This window comes from Vespa mandarinia, chromosome 2 (assembly GCF_050613455.1).
Source record: "Vespa mandarinia isolate Hongniang chromosome 2, ASM5061345v1, whole genome shotgun sequence".
NCBI classification, from domain to species: domain Eukaryota; kingdom Metazoa; phylum Arthropoda; class Insecta; order Hymenoptera; family Vespidae; genus Vespa; species Vespa mandarinia.
In genome coordinates this window covers 5,748,721-5,769,624 of record NC_140811.1, presented here as the reverse complement: position 1 = coordinate 5,769,624, position 20,904 = coordinate 5,748,721, and the positions used below count along the sequence as shown (strand labels likewise).

Here is a 20,904-nt window from a genome sequence, read left to right as displayed (position 1 = left end):
CCCTCCCCTTATATAGCATTTCATGGTAATATTGATACTTACCATATAAGCGTCTTTCATATTCTGCACTATTCTCCAATTGATTAGACAGTGTCTTGTTAGAAGGCTAGACGATCGAACAATCTCTCGTTAATTCCGTAATTAATTGTGTCCCAAATTTATTGAATTCAAGAAAACGATCGAATAGAATGTTAGAAAAGTTAATAAAATTATTTTTCGTATTTGTTACCATCGAAGCATTTTCCCTTTCATCGACAAATCATAAAAATGTTACGATTGAAAGCGATACGATTGTTTATCGATTACCGACGAATATTGTACCAATACATTACGATTTGAAATTGGAATCGAATATCATGGTGGGTGATTTTAATTTTACCGGTGAAATTGACATTAAAATCGATGTTCGAGAGCCTACGAAGTTAGTAGTGTTAAATTGGAAGAATCTTACGATAAATGAAACGCAGAGTCATTTGGAAAAGGACAATGGCGAATCACTTTCACCGAAGGAGCATCGTTACGAACCGTATAGAGAAATGTTAACGCTCGTTTTTGACAAAATCATCGATCCTGCTGTTTACACTTTACATTTGAAATTCTCAGGCATTCTTTCGACAGATTTATATGGCTTTTTCCGATCCTCTTACATTAACGAGAACGGTGATACAACGTAAGTTTAATTTATCGCTAAATTAATGAAAAAATTGATAATGTATAATGTCGATTAGGTGGTTTGCGGTAACTCATTTTCAACCTATAAGTGCACGTCGTGCTTTTCCCTGCTGGGACGAACCAGCATTTAAAACAACTTTTAACATTTCCCTGAAACATCATGCCAATTATACGGCCCTTTCAAATATGCCAGTATTTGAACGATCGTTTACTGACGAAAGTAATGATACAGTATGGACTCGTTTCGAGAAGACTCCGATCATGGCAACCAATATCTTAGCCTTTATAATCTCCGACTTCGAATATATTTCTATACCCGAGAGAAACATTAAAATTTGGGCAAGGAAATCAGTCATTCCATCGATATATTTTTTACTCGAAGTCATTCAGAAAATAGATGACGAATTGAAAAAATACATGCCTAATTCTATAATGGTACCCAAAATTGATCATGTTGCTCTTCCTGATTATAGTAGCCAGGGCACGGAAAATTGGGGTCTTATCACGTATAGGTAAAAAATATCAAATCAAAAAATTTTTAATATACAATAAATTTAAAGATGCATAAATACATTCGACAAAATTAAATGAGATGTCTTGTTTCTTATAGAGAAAAATCACTCGTGTATAAAGAAAACGAAACTACCATAGATGAAATGGATAGGATCCTGATGCTAATTGCTCATGAATTGGCGCATCAGTGGTTTGGTAATCTGGTTGGTCCACGCTGGTGGAAATACATGTGGATGAGCGAAGGTTTTGCCGCGTACTTTCAATATTACATAACAGACAAGGTAGCATATTGCGATTATTTTATTGATTCATCTCTCTTTCTCTCTTCTACAATTTATAATTAAACTATATCGTTTTATGAACAGGCTTTCAATGACACACGAATGATGGATAAATTCCTCTTAGAAGCTATGCAAGAGATTGCCTTCCACGTGGATACCTGTCCGGATCAATCTCCAATGAATAACAATGTTAGTAAACCTTCGGACATTCCTTACATCTATTCCCTTATTACTTATCGTAAAGGTAAGTCCACTTTGCTAATTGATCAATTATTTTTAAGAATAATATGAATTTTGGTCTCTTCTTTCAGCACCAATTGTTTTACGAATGTTGTCGCATTGTATATCTGAGGAAATTTTCAAGGCCGGTCTTTTCAAATATATTTCTGAAAAGTACGTAAGACAATGATAAAAATGTCATTGAAATGGAAATAAAATCGATTATCTTGTATTTTCATGTCAGTAAATACAAGACCACTTTACCAGACGACTTATGGCGATCCTTCCAATTTGTTCTGAACCAGTCAAATGTGACACACGAGGATTTCGAAATAAAAACGATGATGGATACTTGGACGGAACAAGAAGGATATCCTACGATTGTCGTGAATCGAGATTACGATACCGGTACAGTGCAAGTGCGACAATTTAGTAGTAAGTCATCATCACCATCTAATCAAGTGTGTTATAACAAATGGTGGGTCCCTTTGAATTTTGCAACCCAAACTAATCCTGATTTTTCATCCACTTTACCGACACACTGGTTGAATCCATCGGAGGATACGAAAACGATCAAAAGTTTGCCTACGGATGGTTGGATTATTTTTAATATTCAACAAACTGGTAAACTTGCAATTATATGATAATATTAATTCAATCAAAATGCGACTCGTGATATTATTATTTATATTTTCAATAGGTTATTATCGCGTGCACTACGATCAAGAGAACTGGAAGAGAATCGCACGATATTTAAATTCCGATGATTACAAGAATATACACGTTTTAAATCGCATTCAAATAATTGACGATGCGTTTAACAGCGTAATGGAAAACGATACACCTATCTCTATCTTCGGAATGATAATAAATTATCTTTCGCAGGAAACCGATCCAATAGTGTGGAAAATTGTGTTTCGTATATTTTCACATATGAATTATTATATTCAAACTCCCAGAACTGCCGCTATTCTCAAGGCAAGTCTGAAAATATTTAATTAAGAAAATATTTTACTAATGAAATGTTTCTTTAATTACAGCCATATTTACAACGTCTTCTTAATGATAAATTAAAAGATATGGATTACAATGATAATCCGGAAGAAGATTCTTGGACGAGAAGAATGAAACAGATTATTAAACATATCGCATGTAAAATTGACGTTCCTGAATGTTACGGAAATGCCACTGCTCAATTAGTTGAATATCTTAAAAATCCAAAATCAATAATGTGAGAATTCATTTTCAGTGATACGATAAACATCTATCAGAAAGATGAAAAATTTCTTACATTTCGTAGTATACAACCAGATTCACAAAAATGGGTTTTCTGTTCTGGATTACGAAATGCGAACGAGTCTGTATGGAATGGAGTTTTAAATAATTACGTGAAAGATCGAAAAAGACAATTGTTAACATATCTCACGTGCTCGGAGAACCGGACTATTTTAAACAACTACTTGGTCATGACCTTTTCTGAAGATTCTCCAATTTCTAAATCTGATATCGAAACTGTATTAAACGATATGATGATTAAATCGGAGATCAGCTTTGATACACTGGTGGATTTCATTAGCAAGAATTTAAATGAAATATTTTTTACGTAATGACAAACGTTCTTTAAAGTTATGTTTACAAGAAATAATCTAACACGGTATATTATTTTTATTTTTCTTTATTATTTTTCAGAACGGATAAAATAGATAATATTCTTAATTCTATTTCATATAGGATTACTACGAGAGAACAACTTAAAAAGGTCGGATATTTACTAATCTCAATTTTGTTCCTTTTTTTTTTCTGTTGTTATTATTCAAAATTTAGATCAGAACGCATATAACAGGTACGATATTTTATTATAGATGATAGGTATATTTGCATCTAAAGGGAAGCCACTGAATAAAATGATATATTATTTTGAAAGGAAGTTGGTTCAAATCGATGAAATTATACCAATCGTTCAAGAGTTCGTTCAAACTGCAGTCAATTAATGTAAAACAATGATACAAATTTAACAAATAAATCCATCGAAATACCTATCTACCTCAATTTTACATATGTTACGTTTCATTATGTATCATTCAATATTTTATAAATTAATCAAGGTGCATCGTAGTAGAAAAAAATCGTCGAAAAAAGATTATAAACGTAGAAATGGTAGATATGATGCATCGATGAGTCAACCATGCGTCTTTACTGAGTAAAAAAAAAAGAGAATGGGAGAGAAAGAGAGGGCAAGAGAGTATGTGGTAAAAAGAGAGAAATGAGGAAGAAGTGAATGGTAAGCTACATGTAGCAATGAATGAAAGAAGCATTCATAATCGTGAACAGTCGGCAATGCTCGGGAAGTTTCGTTATACATGTGATAATGTCGTCACAGCGATCGAACGAGATTTCTACTTTATGTTGACGCGTGTTGTGTGTGCTTCTTAACTTTCTGGTCCTCTTATTTCTTCATCATCTATCTACTTACCATAAACCTTTTTCCTTTTTCCCATTCAAAAATTATAATATCTAAGTAATTACTCGGCAGGTGTATAGTGCGTCGTATAAAAGCGAGAACGCCCAAGAAAGGTAGGTGGGTGACGCATGATGACAAGTGCTTTATCTCATTTAAAAAAGATAACCACGCTGCATTTATTATCGATCTTTTAGAAACAGAATACCCTTCTCTATCTCAATTTAATTAGATATTATAGATATCATATGATAATTAGATATACTTGAATTATTCCATGAAAATTTATTTAATATAACGATTCGAAACAATTTTTTATGATAAATCGAAACTGCAAGAAAATTTCTTTCGAGATCAGTCAATTTTCTAATAGCATCTTCTTTTTTTTTTTTTTTTTTTTTTTTTTTAATTCGATTTTGTGACATTAGGACTTTTTTCAACACTTCAAAGTTTCAAGTTTTCATTCGTATATGTATTTTCTAGATAAGGGTAAAAATTAAAAGCTATACGTCATAGGTGAGAAACTGGATGACCCACGCTTCCACTTACCTGCTCCGGTAAAACGATCGTTTACACTATTTGATATTGCCATATCTCATATACTACACGACTTTTATTTTTAAGTTTAAAATAATGGCTGTGTAAATTTAAATAGTGGGAGAATGGATTGAGACTGCGTGGCAAAGTTTCCCACCAATGCTATATGTTACTTTAATTACTCCTTCTTAATCTTTTCTGTTCGTGAAAGATCACATCAGTAATATATTTGAATTTGAAAATAACTTATATATAATCAATTATCAAAAAAATAAATCTCCTCCGATAATCACTCCTTTCGATTCATGGAATTGGATAAGAATCTAATCGCACAAGTTTGCAGCAAGAAATAAATTACTGAGAAATGAATGTCAATTATTCTTTTTATAATAAATATCGCCAATTTAATGGAAATCCTCGCAAATTTTATTATCTTATTTACAGCTGTCACGATGTTTACAGTTGATGATAATAATCAGAAAGCCAATCGATACAAACCGGAGAAAATTAATTATCGTTTGCCAGATGCCGTACGGCCGACGCATTACAATATCAAGTTGACATCAACCTTTTCAATCTTTGACGGCGAAATATGTATTGATCTTGAAGTTCGGAAATCAACGTTCGATATAACATTGCATTGTAAACAAATCGTCGTAGACAAAACTACGACGATGTTGACAAATTCTAAAAACGAACCTTTAATTCCGATAGAACAAGATTACGTCGATGAAAAAGAATTTTTCATAGTTCGTTTTACAAATGCTTTACAACCAGATTGTTACAAGCTTCATTTCAAGTTTAACGGCTTTATCGACAATGATAATCACGGTTTTAATAGGAGAATTTGTACAGAAAAACAAGATAGTTGCACGTACGTAAAAAAGTTCACAATTCTTAAAATAATCTTTATCTCTTATCTCGTTATCTTGATATCTTAAGGAGAAAACTATCGAAACAGAAATCGATTAGAGAGAATGGGATACTTATTAAAAATAAAATCTTTTAGACGATATGCTGTGACGAATTTTAAAACGATCTTTGCACGTCGTGCTTTTCCCTGCTTCGATGAACCTGATATGAAAGCAACGTTTTCCATTTCCATAAAGCATCAAGCATTATACATCGTTCTTTCGAACATGCCGATCAAAGAACGATCACTGATCGATGAAGAGGGAAACATATGGACACATTTTCAAAAAACACCGATTATGTCCACGTACTTGTTAGGTATCGTTTTATTACCATATGATAGTACATGCATTTCTAATCACGATGGTACGGTTAACGTTTGGTGTAGAAAAAATTGGTCTCAAGTTGCCAAACTGATTCATGAAGTAACGGAAAAGACAAAAATTCAACTTGAAAATTACACCGGTATTATCAAACCAATACCAAAGATAGATCACGTATTGATTTCCAATCATTCAAGTGTATCTTCAGAAAATTGGGGTCTTATCGTTTACAAGTAATAATTTTTATTAGACTTTATTTCTTTAATTACTTTATCTTAGATCCATTCGAATGATAATATACACTATGTACTATATTTTTTATATATATCAGCGAAAACGATGTAACGTATGTGGAGGATCCTTCGGATACATATAATGTAGAAACCGTAACCAGACTTGTAGCACACGATTTAGTTCATCAATGGTTTGGAAATCTAGTCGGTCCTTCCTGGTGGGATCATTTATGGTTAAATGAAGCTTTTGCTCATTATTTTCAGTATTACTTTGTTGATAAGGTACAAATATACAGAATAACATATCCTACTTTTATCCGTAAATTAAACTAATATTTGTACACGTACTCGCTATTAGATATATCAAGAGTCAAGAGTGTTAGATATATTTGTAGTGGCTATTCAACAAGCATGTGCACTTTTCGGAGATTTTTATTCAATTGTACAACATAAAAAATCATTGAAATGTATTTACCAAGAGCCTTATTTGGGCGTACATGCTATTGCCTGTCGTAAAGGTAATGAATACGATTTTAAAATAATAAAAAAATAATTTTATTTTTAAAATATATTTTATTTTATAATAAAATATTTTACAGGATCATGTATTTTACGTATGCTCTCTCATTGTCTTTCCGAAGAGATCTTTCATAAAGGAATCGTAACCTATCTCAATACATTGTCAGTGTCAAATATTTTAAATGCAAACGCATTTTTTAACGACCTTATTTCAAGAGTTCCTCTTCTTTAAAATTAAAAAAATTTTTTTTAGCCAGTACGACACATCCACACCTGATCATTTGTGGAAAATATTCGAGGAAACGATGAAACCGGAAAAAATTAATATCAAAGAAATGATGGATACTTGGGTAAAACAAAAAGGATATCCTCTTGTAACGGCAAAACGAGATTGTAATACTGGAGTGATAATTGTAACACAAGAACGTTTTAAACAATTTAATAGTGACGACGAGGAAGATGATGAAGTTGATGATAACGATGATGATAATGACGATAATCCAAAGTGGTGGATACCCATCAATTATACAAGCAGAAGTGAAGCAAATTATTCCTCAACTTTACCAACGCATTGGTTAAAGCCAAAAGATGAGAATTTGACGATCGATAATGTCAATGCGAACGATTGGTTCATTCTTAATGTACAACAAACGGGTACGAATAAATTTGATAAAATTCGAAAAAATTGTGGGTAAAGAAATTTATCGAGACGACGATTTTTAACAATAGGCTATTATCGAGTTAATTACGACAAGGATAATTGGAAGAAAATCGCTGAGTATTTGGATTCGGAAAATTACATAAAGATTCACCCTTTGAATCGTGCACAGATTATCGATGACTCATGTTATATGGTTCGAACGAAACGTTTAAATCCAATTATTTTCTTGGAAATTATAAAATATTTGTCACGTGAAACGGATTATATACCGTGGTATTCAGCATTTAGAGCTTTTCGAACGTTTCAAGATTATTTCACATTTCCAAAAAGTGCTGTCTTCCTTAAGGTACAGCGATATAAACGCAGAATCATTATCCTTTGAAAGTACATAATGATAATTAATTATCTATACAACGATATAAATAGCATTAAATTATTTTTATTCATAGCCTTACGCTCTAGAATTGATCGATGGTCTTTTACGGAATGTTGGTTATGATGAAAATCCAAACGATGATCACTTAACGAAATTAAAAAGAGTCGAAGTTCTTCAATTAGCCAGCGATCTTGGACATTTGGAATGTAGGAAGGTTGCGAATGCCAAATTGATCGCATATATAGAGGATCCTGATTCAAATCCGTACGTATAGTTTATAACTTAAGTAGTTACTATGAAGGAATTTCAATTATATTTCTTTCAGTATATCTTCTAATTTAAATACATGGGTATTTACTAATGGGATGAGAGAGGCTGACGAAATACTATTTAATAAATTTCTTAAGAGGTATAAGAATAATCCAAGCTTTCCAACGTTTCGCTACTTAAGTAGTATCGAAGATCCTATGTTAGTCGAGAAGCTATTAAAATTAACGTTAACTGATGATTCACCGATTTCGAAGGACGATCAAGTAGAGGTTTACCGTTCTGTCATGTACACGAGTGTTAAGAACGTAAACACCACTATAGATTTTATTGTAGATAATTGGAAAAAAATAAGAGCAAGGTAATCAAGTTTCTTTCACAAATTGATATCATTTTTATATTTATCTTTTCCATTTGATATTTTATAGAATCGAAGATGCAGATGAGATAATTGATGATGTCGTGGGTGAAATTACTTCCTGGGATCAATTTCACAAGGTTCGGTATTCTAGGCATATTGAATTTATGATTATGAGAAAGTTATTAATTTAATAATATTATTATATACATTCGTAATATAGGTAAAATTGTTTATGAAAGCGAACGGACTGAATGGAAAGCGAAGCATAGATGATGTGGAAACGTTTTTGAAAAAAGCGGAGGAACATACATCTGAAATTGTTAAATGGATGAAGATGCAAAGTTCATTACAAAATGTCGATGAAAAATTAGAAAATTTGCATTTTACGAATGTACAAAACATATGAAATACACATTTTAAAATACATTTTGAAATATATATGTTCAAAGACATTACAGTTCACAATTTTCCTACTTTATCTTTTATTTTTTAAACGATAAATGTTTTTCTTTGGTAATAGCTAGGTACACAGACAATGTGAAAAAATGTTGAAAGTATCTGAAATATCTCGGTAATGAAAACGGATAACATTTATCGGAAAGAAATTTTCGATAAGATATAGTGCAAAAATCAAAATATAAAAATATGAAACATATTGTCTTTCCAAACAGTTTAAATAGTCTTGTGATACTATTCGATTTATGTCTTAAGTGCATGATAAAATAAATCAAAATATTTACAGAAATATTGCACAGATCGATGAGATTTGTAACATGCAAATTTTTTCCTTGTGATTTTTCCAAATGATGATTGATCAATTAATTTTTTTTTCATATAGTGAGTGCACAATACAGAATTATACGTATGATTTGTAACAATGAACTACTTCAAGAGATATTTTGTGCAAACTATTTATTTACTATCACAAGCGAATCATTTTAGATTATATCGCAAATAATTCATTCGATAAAAAAAATTCATTCGATAGAAAAGGAAGTTAAACGTCTTGGAAAAGTCGATCATATTTGATAACTGAAAGTCCTAGATAGATTGGAATTTCATTTGATTCTTCTAAGGAAAAATTAAATTTGTTATATGAACAAATATTTGCGATTATTGCTTGCTTTAAATAAAAAATAATAAAAAAAAAATATATATATATATATATATATATATTTTTCGCTTGCTCATGTATGGTAATAGAATATTGAAAAAGTGATAACGGTTATCCGAGTACGTGATAAGATAACGAAAGATATAATAATACAGTCATTTACTTGTGGATAAGTATAAAATATATTATATTACTTAGCAGATTTGAACTCGAAACAGAAGCCGTGGAAGAACTACGTCTTTTTCTTTAGATACACTCACGCGTTGAGTACTCATTCATCTTAACAATGAATTAGTGATACAAATGATTATGTGCATCAATGAATTTAGAAAAGTAATACGATAATAGATACGAATAGTGTAAAGATAATTCTAATGTAATTGGGATTCTTATTCAACAAGGTATGTAATTAATAAAGATACTCTTGGAAATTTTAATGAAAGTTAAACTCGTCATATTGATAATAAAAAGAAACAGCATTATCTCTTAATATTTATATAGACTTTTGTTGTTCATTTCATACAAACTTCTTTATAGACTGAAACTTTAATAAAATCTATACGATGGAATGTCATCGAATATTATTTTTAATTATAAGTCTAGAGATTTTTTTAATCATCGGACACACGAAGGACATTTCAGAAGGTAATATAAATTTTTAAATAATATAACAAAGAGATTTGAAAAGGACAAAAATCTTTAAATATATATAATACGTTTAATACATTTTAATGTGTTTAGATGAATCCAAAGTTAAAGATGATCTTTCTTCGGAGAACTATCGATTGCCGACAACGATGCATCCAACTTCTTACGAAATTACACTGTTTCCTAAGCTAACCGGAAATTTTTCATTCAAAGGTGAAGTAAAAATCAATGTTACAATTGATACGCCTACCAAATTCATTGTTCTTCACCAAGGAAATCTATTGAATGTAAATGCATCGGTTAGTGCTGAGAATGAATGGTTAGAAATTGAAAAACAAAGTTATGATAAAAAGAACGAACAATATAATATTCAATTGAAAGACAATCTGAAAGTAGGCAATGAAATACTATTACATTTCACTTACGATGGTTTTCTTCGAGACGATATGATTGGATTTTATAAGAGCTCGTATGTGACTGGCGACAATAGGCTTCGGTGGGTAGTTCGTTGTTTGTCGTATTGCAAGAGGAATGTTTTTTAAAGAATGAACATTTTTTAGATGGTTAGCAACAACTCAATTTGAAACGACACACGCGAGGCATGCTTTTTTATGCTTCGACGAGCCGGGTTTCAAAGCGACATTCAAGATAAGTTTAATACGATCAGAAGAATTTACTAGCATCAGTAATATGCCATTGGAAAATACCAAACAAATGTAAAAAATGAATTTTCATTTCGTGCAAAATAGATAGTTTATATTTAATTTTTCATAACAAAAATTTTTAATGCTATTGCAGTTCATCGAATTTGTACCTGGACACTTTCAAGACAACCGTTCCTATGTCCACTTATCTTGTAGCCTTTGCCATATTCGATTTTCATAGTTTTCAAGTAGAGAACTTGACAGTTTGGACGAGACCAAATCTGATCCCTGAAGCTTATTACGCTTCGAAGATTGGTTCTGATGCATTAATCTATTTGGCAAGTTTGTTCCAACAAGAATATGAACTACCAAAGATGGATATGGTCGCAGTACCAGATTTTTCGGCAGGAGCTATGGAAAATTGGGGATTGATTATGTATCGAGAATCACGAATGCTCTACAATGAAAACGAATCTTCTATAGTCGCTCAACAAAACGTAGCTTCTGTTATCATTCACGAAATTACGCATATGTGGTTCGGTAATTTGCTCACTCCATCCTGGTGGAGTTATTTATGGTTGAGTGAAGGTTTCGCCAGATACTTTCAATATTTCGGTACAGCACAGGTGAGATTTCAAATTGATCTCGTTCTTTTTCCTATTCTTATGAAAATAATCGTAGGTTGAGAAAACTTGGAGTATGGAAGACCAATTCCTAGTGGAACAATATCAAGCAGCTTTGGGTGTTGATGCAATAGAAACATCACAACCGATGACAAGAGAGATTCATAATCAATTGCAAGTTAATGAAATTGGAGATTCTATCACTTATGCCAAAGGAGCCAGTATTATTCGTATGATGAGTTATATCGTTGGTATTGACAAATTCTATGAGGCTTTACGTTTCTACATACGTGAGAAGTAAGGATAAAACGATAATGACAGAGTCAAAGTAATTATTATAAATTCACTTATCTTATTTAAGTATATATGATCGATTAATTTGTTTTATTAGCAAAAATATCGGTATCGTCGAACCTAAAAACTTGTGGATAGCGTTACAAAAAGTCATCGACCCTTCAAATATTGATATAGAAATTATTATGAATAATTGGACGAAGAAGCCAGGATTTCCTGTATTAACAGTCATCATTGAAAAGGGTAAAGCAAAGCTACAACAAAAACGTTTTCTTTTAAGAAATTTCAAATCCACACTTGTAAATGAAATATGGTCAATACCGATCACTTATACCACACAAAAGCAAATGGATTTCAAATCGATCGAAGTAAAACATTGGATGAAAGATACAGAAAAGACGATCAATATCGATATTTCTGATTCGGATTGGATAGTGTTCAACGTACAACAAGCTGGTTAGTAAAATCCAGATGTGTTATGTGCAATTGTGGAATAAAGCAAGTTTAATCGATTTATTGATTGCAGGCTTTTATCGAGTAAATTACGATAATGCCTCGTGGTATCGAATTATTGATGCATTGAAGAGCGATAGTTTTGAAAAAATACACGTATACAATCGAGCCGGGATCATCGATGATCTATTAAATCTCGCGAGAACTGGATTATTAGATTATCGAACTGCTCTTGACGGTCTTCAATATCTCCAACAAGAGAAAAATTACTTACCTTTCAAAGCTGCATTTAGAGGCCTTGATTATCTTACTCAACGATTTTCCGGTAACGAAGTTAATTACGTTTTATACAAGGTCCGTTTGTTAACAGTACAAGATAATTTATAAATACGAACATGAAACTGATTTGAATTGATTTTTATAGAGATACGTTTTATCGCTCATCGAAAATGTTTATCAAACTCTCGGATATGTAGATCGAAAAAAGGATGATCGATTAACGATACAGCTACGACGAGAATTAAACGACCTTGCTTGCAAATTCGGCCACGAAGAATGCGTCTTTAGTTCTCTGGAATATTTCCGTAGTATGATAAACGCAGTTTCCCGGTAAGATGGTAGTCGATATTGTCTCGTTGACGATTATTATAAGTCTTATTATTCGTAATAATCGTAAAATCTTTCCGTTCGAAGGATTGAACCGAACCAAAGATCGGCAGCATATTGTATGGGTGTACTTTATGGTAATGTCGATGATTGGAACTTTTTATGGAATCATTACAAAACTTCGAAAGTGGTATCCGAACAATTGGTTATACTAAATGCTCTTGGATGCAGCAACGATACCGACATCTTGAAACAGTGAGATAGATTGAAGATATCTTTTTTATAGCTAAACGATAAACGATCATTCTCTTAAAAGTTTTTTTTACTCTTTAGATATCTCAGATATGCCATTTCACCTTACGAAAAACACAAAATTCGCAAACAAGATAGCACGAGCATTTTCTCAGCCGTCTACAGTTCGAGCTTAATCGGAGTAAACTGCGTTCTCGAATTCGTCGATAAAAATCACGATGAAATAGCAAAGTAGTAAGTAATTAAGCTTTTCATCGTAACTCAAATTGCAATTTTTATGAAAAAGAATATCCAAAGTGACGTTAACATTATTATTTTTCATTTCTCAGTTATGGTAGTTACGATACGATCGCCAGCATACTCTCAGGTGCATCTCGATATCTTTCAACGGATGAACTCATAAATAAATTCGAACGCTTGATCAAAAGCCATATAGAATTTGAAGAGATCTCTAAATCTTTGACGAGTTCTCTAGAACTTGCTAAATACGAATTAAACTGGTATATAAAAAATGTTGATCACATTGTCTCGTGGATAAAGGATAATAATAAAGTGTCCGGTAAAATATTGTCATATAATTAATGTAATATTTAATTAAAGATAAAACTTATTTTTAAATAATTTACAGATCTAAATAGTAATGAATATCATCTACCGGGAGATGTAATTCCGAAGAAATATGTTCTTTCTTTGGAACCTTTCCTCGACCCAGGCAATTTCACATTCAGTGGTACCGTGCAGATTCTAGCAGTGGCCACTAAAAAAACGGATCAAATCATTCTTCACGCCTCCGACATTACCTCATCTCTTGTTCAAGTTTGGGTTAGTAACAAGGAAGTAAATGTTAGTAAAAACTATAAAGACAAAAATGATTTTTTCGTGATTAAACTCGAACAACCGTTAGATGATAAAACGGAAATGAACATCCTCATACGATTTATGGGCAAGTTGAACGATGATATGCAAGGATTTTACAGGAGTTATTACATCGACAAGAATGGAAAAAAGAGGTTGAATGCTTTTTAAATCATTTAATTCTAATAAATCATTAATTATTATTATCACTATTTAAATAATTTTCTCTGTATATTAATTTTTTATTTGGGATAGATGGTTAGCTGCCACTCAATTGGCACCAATCGGAGCTAGAAAAATGTTTCCGTGTTTTGACGAGCCCGCGATGAAGGCTATCTTTTCTGTAGACGTTATGATACCAGAAGATTATCACTCTATTAGTAATACCAAGGTCGTAAGCATCGACCATTATTCGTATGTATCTAATACAATTTTGTATAAAAAATTACGATAATAAATTTATTCACATTATGATTTCAGTAATACTCAAAAAAACTGGTATCGTTTCGAAGAAACAGAATTGATGTCAACATATCTTTTGGCATTAGTAATTGCCGATTTCGATTACATGCATGAGATCATAGATGAGAGAAATTACACCGCATGGGCCAGTCCAAATACATTCAATGAGATTTCTTATGCTTTCTCTCTCGTGGAACCTTTTGTAAAAATTTATGAACAACATTTGAAGACTAATTATACATTGAACAAACTCGATATAATAGCTTTACCAGATTTAGCATACGGTGCTATGGAAAACTGGGGCCTTCTTACGTTCAGAGAAGACAAACTGCTTTTTCATTCGAATGAATCGAATATCCGTGCTAAGCAAACTGTAACTACTGTGCTATCTCATGAAATTGCCCATCAGTGGTTCGGAAATTTAGTGAGTCCTCTTTGGTGGAATTATATTTGGCTGAACGAGGGCTTCGCTACATATTTTGAATACTTCGGTACATCTTATGTAAGTAAATTAGAAATACGAAAAGAAATCATATCAACAAAGCATTATAAATACATTCTCTAAACGCATAATCTTCCCTTTTATACCAAAGGAATATCCTGAATGGGAATTAGAATGGCAATTCGTCGTAGATAAGCTTCATTTTTCTTTTAAAATCGACGCTTTAACATCCAGTCATCCTATGACTTACGATGTTCAGAGTGCTACAGAAATAAAAAATATTTACGATAGCATATCTTATGCCAAGGCTGCAAGTGTGATAAGAATGATAGAGAAGACTTATGGCAGTGATGTTTTTTACGCTACTCTGCACCAGTATCTCGAAGCACGGTATATATATATATATATTTGGTAAAATTTCTAAGGTAATTATAATTTTAACGTCATTTTCAAACTATTTAGGAAATTCAATGTAGCAACACCAGAAGATCTCTATGCAGCTATCTCCAGTCGATTAGTTGACCAAACATCAGCAAATAGAGTAAATAAATTTCTGGACTCTTGGACAACTCAAGTTGGATATCCGGTCGTTAACGTTGTGATCGATTCATCTGGTTCGGCTACTCTATCTCAAGAGCGCTTTTTCTTTAGAAATGAGAAAAATGAATCTGTTGAACAAATTTGGAAAATACCGATCACGTGGACGTCTGAGAAGGATCCGAATTTCGAGAATACGAGGCCACAATTTTGGCTAAATTATGCTGAAATGCGCGTAATGACAGAAAACAATGAAGGTTGGAAAATTTTCAATGTCCAACAAGCTGGTAGGTATACTCGATGGTATAATTAAAAATTTTGATCTATCGGCTGAATAAAAAAATTACATTTTAGGTTATTATCGTGTAAATTATGATGATACTAATTGGAAGCGTATCATCGACTTTTTGAAGACAGGAAAATTCGAAACAATACATAAGGTGAATCGCGCCGCGTTAATAGACGATCTCATGAATCTTGCTAAGGCTGGATACGTCAGTTATGATCTCGTTTTCTCAGCTACAGAGTATTTGCAATACGAAGAAGATTATTTACCGTGGCGAGCATTTTATAATGGCTTGACGTACTTGCATAACAAATTCGAGGGTCAAGAAATTTTCGTGTTGTTGAAAGTAAATTTCGTGTCATGCATTTTTCAACTTTCTTTTTATTCACTATATACTCATTGATCGTATTTCGTTGTTCAGGAACACGTTAAAAAGATAATGTATCCGATAATTACAAAATTAATTGATAATTCATGGAAAAGTTCCACATCCCATATATCTTATCTTTTACAAATGGAATTACGCAAATGGGCCTGTAAATATGCTATTAGTTCTTGCGTCATAGATGCTTTATATTATTTTAAGAACCATATATATCAGTAAGTAGAGATTCGACGATCATAGGAAATAACATTGCAATGATTATAATTAATAATCATCATGTTAATAATCATATAGGATACCACCGAATGAACGACCCAGCGTATATTGTGTATGGGCTACAAGACCAAGCGGCTGGGACTTTCTTTGGCAATCATATTTAAATTCCAGTGTCACCTCAGACAAACTTGTAATTCTTAATGCATTGGGTTGTTCTCAAAATACCCATAATTTGCACAAGTACAATAATTATGATAATTCTACTTACTTTTTTGGATATTTCTGAGATAAATGCATGTATCTTTTTATTCAAAGGTTGTTATCTACAGCGATAACGGAAAATTCTGAAATACGATATAAAGACAGCATTGCGGTATTCGCTTCCGTTTATGAAAACTCTTTAAACGGCGTTAAGACTGTTATGAAGTTTATGGAAATGAAGTTCGATGATATTTATCAATAGTAGGTTATTTTAATATAATTTCTCTTTTCTATGACCTTTCTTGAATACATTATTAAATTATTAACTAATATAAATTATCTAAAAAATAAATTTCATTGTAGTTATAACGATGAGTCAGCAATCAAAAGTATTATGAGTGGACTCGCAGAAAGAATATCAACAAAACAGCTTTATGAACAGGTACAAATATTATTATCATTTAAGATAGAACTAGAAATATGTTAAATCAACGTATTTTTATTGCAGTATACAAATTTGACGGATTTGATCGTAATGAAAGTACCAACGTTAAAAAATTCTTTAAAATCATATAACGATATTATTCTTTATGAACTTGATTGGTATAAAAAGAATATTCCGCTGATATCATATTGTTTGGAGAAACTTTATCAAAACCACAATAACCGTTTACCAACAACACTTTATCCGATTAATTATAATCTCTCGATTGCCATACTAGATAAAAGAAACTTCACAGGATCGGTTAAAATAAATCTTCAAGTCGATAAACCAACCTTCCAAATAGTTCTCAATTCTCATAAGCTCAATGTTTCTAACGTTAAAGTTTATGAAACTCCTTATAGAACCTCTGACAAAGAAGTGAAATATTTTGACATCCTCGATATAATACAAATCGAGGAAAGTCAAAAGCTAATCATTTACTTAAAAACCAATATCGAGGTAGCAAGAGTAACCGTGGAAATGGATTTTATTGGCGAAATTAATACAGAAATGAAAGGCTTGTATTATGTTCAATACAAAGATTTTTACATAATCCAGTACGTATAAAGAAGATTATCAATTTATATACTTGAATATTTGATTATTAGATCTTTTGAATATTATAAGAAACATCTGAACTTCAATTTTATGGGTTTTTTTTTCTAGCGATTACTTTGCCACATACTTCCAACCAAATTATGCCAGAATGGTGTTTCCTTGCTTTGACGAGCCAGCCTTTAAGGCAAAGTTTAAAATCCATATTTTACGATCTTATAAGTTTAAAAGTTTAAGTAATATGCCTCTTGAAAGATCTTTGAATTTTAAGTAAGTTTTACAAATTAAATTTATCGGTAATTGATGATAAACGGATTAATTTAAAAGAAAATATTATTTTTAGTTTGTTAAATAAGTGGGATATTTACAAGGAAAGTCAAATCATGTCTACCTATCTATTGGCTTTCGTTGTTTCTGATTTTCTACCAATTAAAAACGAACAAGAAAAATTTAATGTTTGGGGTAGAAAAGATATCGTTCATTATGGTAATGAAGCACAGTATGCCGCTTATAAATTTTATAACAATCTTAATACACGTATAAAAGATATAAATGAATTAGAGAAATTAGATTTAGTAGGATTGCCAAACTTCCCTATAGGGGCAATGGAAAATTGGGGTCTTCTTACATTTAGGTAAATATTAATTAATTAAGTGTTAAAAGATATTTATCTAAAGCATACGCAATAATTGATCTCTTTTATCAGGGAATCTCAACTCTTCTACGATAGCAATACCATACCTTTATCGCAAAAATATTTTCTATTGACTACGATAGCACACGAAATTTCTCATAGATATTTTGGAAATTTGGTTACTTGCGAATGGTGGTCTTATACTTGGTTGAACGAAGGTTTTGCCCAATATTTTCAATGGTTGCTTCTAGAGGTATTATCTATTTTAAAATTATACGATGTTAATATAATTATTTAATTATATTTAATATTATTATATAACAAAACAGGCATTTGAAGAGAAAGATTTTATAAATTTATTTGTCATTAATGATATGCATGATGTCTTAGACATTGATCAAAACATATATTCTCATGCAATGAATTACCCTATTGTGACTCTTAATGATCTAACGAAACCATTCGATAAAATCTCATACAAAAAGGGTAAGTATTAAGATACAATAAATTTACCTATTGTCTTTAACACTTTTATTTAATTATTTATATTTTTATGCTACGACAGGCGCTAGCATTATTCGTATGCTTCATATGCTCCTTGGAGATAATGATTTTTATTACGCTCTTAAAAAATATCTCATGAATAATAAAGATAAAGTAGTTAATCCGAGTAAACTTTGGGAAGTGTTTCAACCATTTATGAAAAACAATATTACTTTAGAAACAACGATGAATAAATGGACCAATGAACGTGGATATCCTATCGTAACTGTATATTTAAATTCGTCATCAGGAGTACTTCATTTTTATCAGGTATAGAAAAAGCTAAAAAGTATTGACAGTTCGAAAAGATAGTATGTTTAATGAAAATCTTAAAAATTTTTTCATTTTACCTCACATATCATCGAAAAGTATTGTCGTAGAATCACTTTCATCATTATACTGATGAAGGATCTTCCTACTTTCACATTCCCATCAGCATGGCTACCGAGCTCAATCCAAATTTCGGAAATACATCGGCGAAATTTTGGTTGAAAAGTAAAGAAGACTCAATTCAGACCAAGTTAAGAGATCATTGGGTTGTAATAAATGTTCAGCAAAGTGGGTATTATCGGGTAATATATAATATTGAGTTAATGAACAGAATAATAGATGTTTTGTACAGTGAGGATTATAATTTGATCCACGTGATAAATCGTGCACAAATTATCGACGATGCCTTCCAACTGGCTCAAATGAACAAGATAAGTTTGTTCGTGCCTTTAAAAATAGCACTTTATTTGCGTAAAGAAACGGCATATTTACCTTGGAAGGCGTTCGTACGAGGCATTAATAATCTCTGGGAACGCATAAGACATTTTGAAAATAATGAACTTTTTAAGAAATATGTTTTGTATCTAACTAATGAGCATGTCGAAAGGCTTGGATTTAGTGATACTTTGGATGACTTATATTCATCCAGGAAAGAAAATCAATTGAACAGAGAATTAATACTTTCGCTAAATTGCAAATTCGGAGGTAAGAATTGTATCAACCAATCGAAGAAGTTATTCGTAGACTTACAGCGACATAAAAAGTACGTATAACAATTTTCATATATTTTCTTAATATTTTTTCTTAATACTTTATGACGAGAAAATAAATAATAAATTAATATAACATGAATAACATGAAAATATATTTGCAGAATGTATCGAAATGCCAAACCTGCTATTCTTTGTACAGCCGTAAAATATGGTAATGATAATATTTGGATAGTTTTATGGTTAGCCTATAAAAATGCGGATCTACATGCGGAACAAATTCTATACTTAGATGCTTTAGGATGTTCGGAAAAGGATAATCTCATAGAGAAGTAAGTTCAATGTGATATTATTTTATTGATCAAATTAATAACAATACTATTATATTTTCGGCGACTTTATAATATCATTTTTATTTATACATAATAGTTACCTTGAATACATCTTTGACAAACAGCAATTAGGATACATACAAAAAGAAAATATTCGAAGAGCCTTTGCTTCCATATATAAATCTAGTGAGAAAGGATGGAAAAAATGTTACGAATATATAATCAATAATTATTTGGATATTTATAATGTGTAAGTAATCGATCGAACTTAAATTCGACTTCGTACAATTTGATATTTGTTCATTTTGTATTGTTGTAGATTGGGCGATTGGAACGAAGTTGCAGAAATTTTCATTGAAATTATAGATCGTATTCCAGATTTAAAAATAACTGAAAAGGTACATATATATATAATATATATATATATATATATATATATATATATATATATATATACACATTTTCATCGTTTTTATTTTATTTTATCTTATTTTATTTACGTAGTAAATTTAAAACTTAATTTGAATTCTTTTATTTCAGTTTAAATTCTTTGTAGTAAACAACGAAAAAAGTCTTGCACCAATCTCATCCAAATTGCTTCAAGCTATAGAATATGCAAATTTAAGGATTATAGATAATAAGTACATAAAATATCGCTTACAAATATTATTGGCAGATATATTTGAGAAAATTGAAAACAATTCCAAATCTAGTTCAGGAACTCGAAGTTTAAACATTGTTTTTCTTACTATCATGTCTTTTATGTCACTTTTCTTACTTCAATAGAAATAATTTTATTTAATATCAAAAGTTCACTATATAAAATTTCGGACGAACGCCAATTAATGTTATAACAACTAAATTGAACTTTTCACAGCAATAACATGAAATATAACTTGTTGGCTATTTTTATACTTATATAAATCTATACGTACAAATTAAATACATGAATGTTTGTTGTTACTATTTGTTATTTATAAATCGACTTCCTTAAAAAAATATTTCTAATATAATAACAATAGAAAA

The 20,904-nt window shown here is 31.2% G+C and overlaps 2 protein-coding genes across 2 annotated transcripts; both read left to right on the top strand.

The window, feature by feature from the left end:
• The first annotated feature begins 41 nt into the window (after positions 1 to 41).
• On the top strand, positions 42 to 3,718 carry LOC118451535 (aminopeptidase N-like). The gene is made up of 11 exons (XM_035888195.2): positions 42 to 670; positions 729 to 1,184; positions 1,283 to 1,466; positions 1,551 to 1,710; positions 1,778 to 1,859; positions 1,930 to 2,309; positions 2,386 to 2,663; positions 2,726 to 2,916; positions 2,986 to 3,288; positions 3,375 to 3,444; positions 3,548 to 3,718. Exons 1-11 carry the CDS (start codon positions 189 to 191, stop codon positions 3,674 to 3,676), a joined length of 2,715 nt encoding a protein of 904 aa, XP_035744088.2. The 5' UTR covers positions 42 to 188; the 3' UTR covers positions 3,677 to 3,718.
• A 1,369-nt stretch (positions 3,719 to 5,087) lies between these two features.
• LOC118439671 (uncharacterized) lies at positions 5,088 to 20,818 on the top strand. The gene is made up of 43 exons (XM_085655141.1): positions 5,088 to 5,554; positions 5,690 to 6,148; positions 6,247 to 6,430; positions 6,507 to 6,666; positions 6,748 to 6,829; positions 6,921 to 7,321; positions 7,397 to 7,674; positions 7,778 to 7,968; positions 8,030 to 8,332; positions 8,400 to 8,469; positions 8,553 to 8,733; positions 9,990 to 10,091; positions 10,188 to 10,590; positions 10,655 to 10,810; positions 10,893 to 11,364; positions 11,420 to 11,658; positions 11,753 to 12,111; positions 12,182 to 12,462; positions 12,533 to 12,717; positions 12,802 to 12,969; positions 13,048 to 13,200; positions 13,296 to 13,525; positions 13,595 to 13,976; positions 14,077 to 14,235; positions 14,302 to 14,785; positions 14,877 to 15,115; positions 15,188 to 15,549; positions 15,617 to 15,894; positions 15,970 to 16,148; positions 16,228 to 16,389; positions 16,465 to 16,611; positions 16,714 to 16,792; positions 16,859 to 17,391; positions 17,501 to 17,659; positions 17,733 to 18,023; positions 18,096 to 18,276; positions 18,353 to 18,509; positions 18,589 to 18,836; positions 18,947 to 19,599; positions 19,711 to 19,878; positions 19,976 to 20,128; positions 20,198 to 20,276; positions 20,419 to 20,818. The coding sequence occupies exons 1-43, from the start codon at positions 5,088 to 5,090 to the stop codon at positions 20,662 to 20,664; spliced, it is 10,863 nt and encodes a 3,620-aa protein (XP_085511267.1). The 3' UTR covers positions 20,665 to 20,818.
• The last annotated feature ends 86 nt before the right edge of the window (positions 20,819 to 20,904 follow it).

Bases quoted from the DNA above. Each gene is read 5' to 3' on its own strand.
- LOC118451535 (XM_035888195.2), top strand. From the start codon at position 189: ATGTTAGAAAAGTTAATAAAATTATTTTTCGTATTTGTTACCATCGAA. The intron at 1,185-1,282 runs GTAAAAAATATC...TGTTTCTTATAG, and splicing joins TGGGGTCTTATCACGTATAG to AGAAAAATCACTCGTGTATA. The intron at 2,664-2,725 runs GCAAGTCTGAAA...CTTTAATTACAG, and splicing joins GAACTGCCGCTATTCTCAAG to CCATATTTACAACGTCTTCT.
- LOC118439671 (XM_085655141.1), top strand. From the start codon at position 5,088: ATGGAAATCCTCGCAAATTTTATTATCTTATTTACAGCTGTCACGATG. The intron at 7,675-7,777 runs GTACAGCGATAT...TTTTATTCATAG, and splicing joins AAAGTGCTGTCTTCCTTAAG to CCTTACGCTCTAGAATTGAT. The intron at 20,277-20,418 runs GTACATATATAT...CTTTTATTTCAG, and splicing joins ATTTAAAAATAACTGAAAAG to TTTAAATTCTTTGTAGTAAA.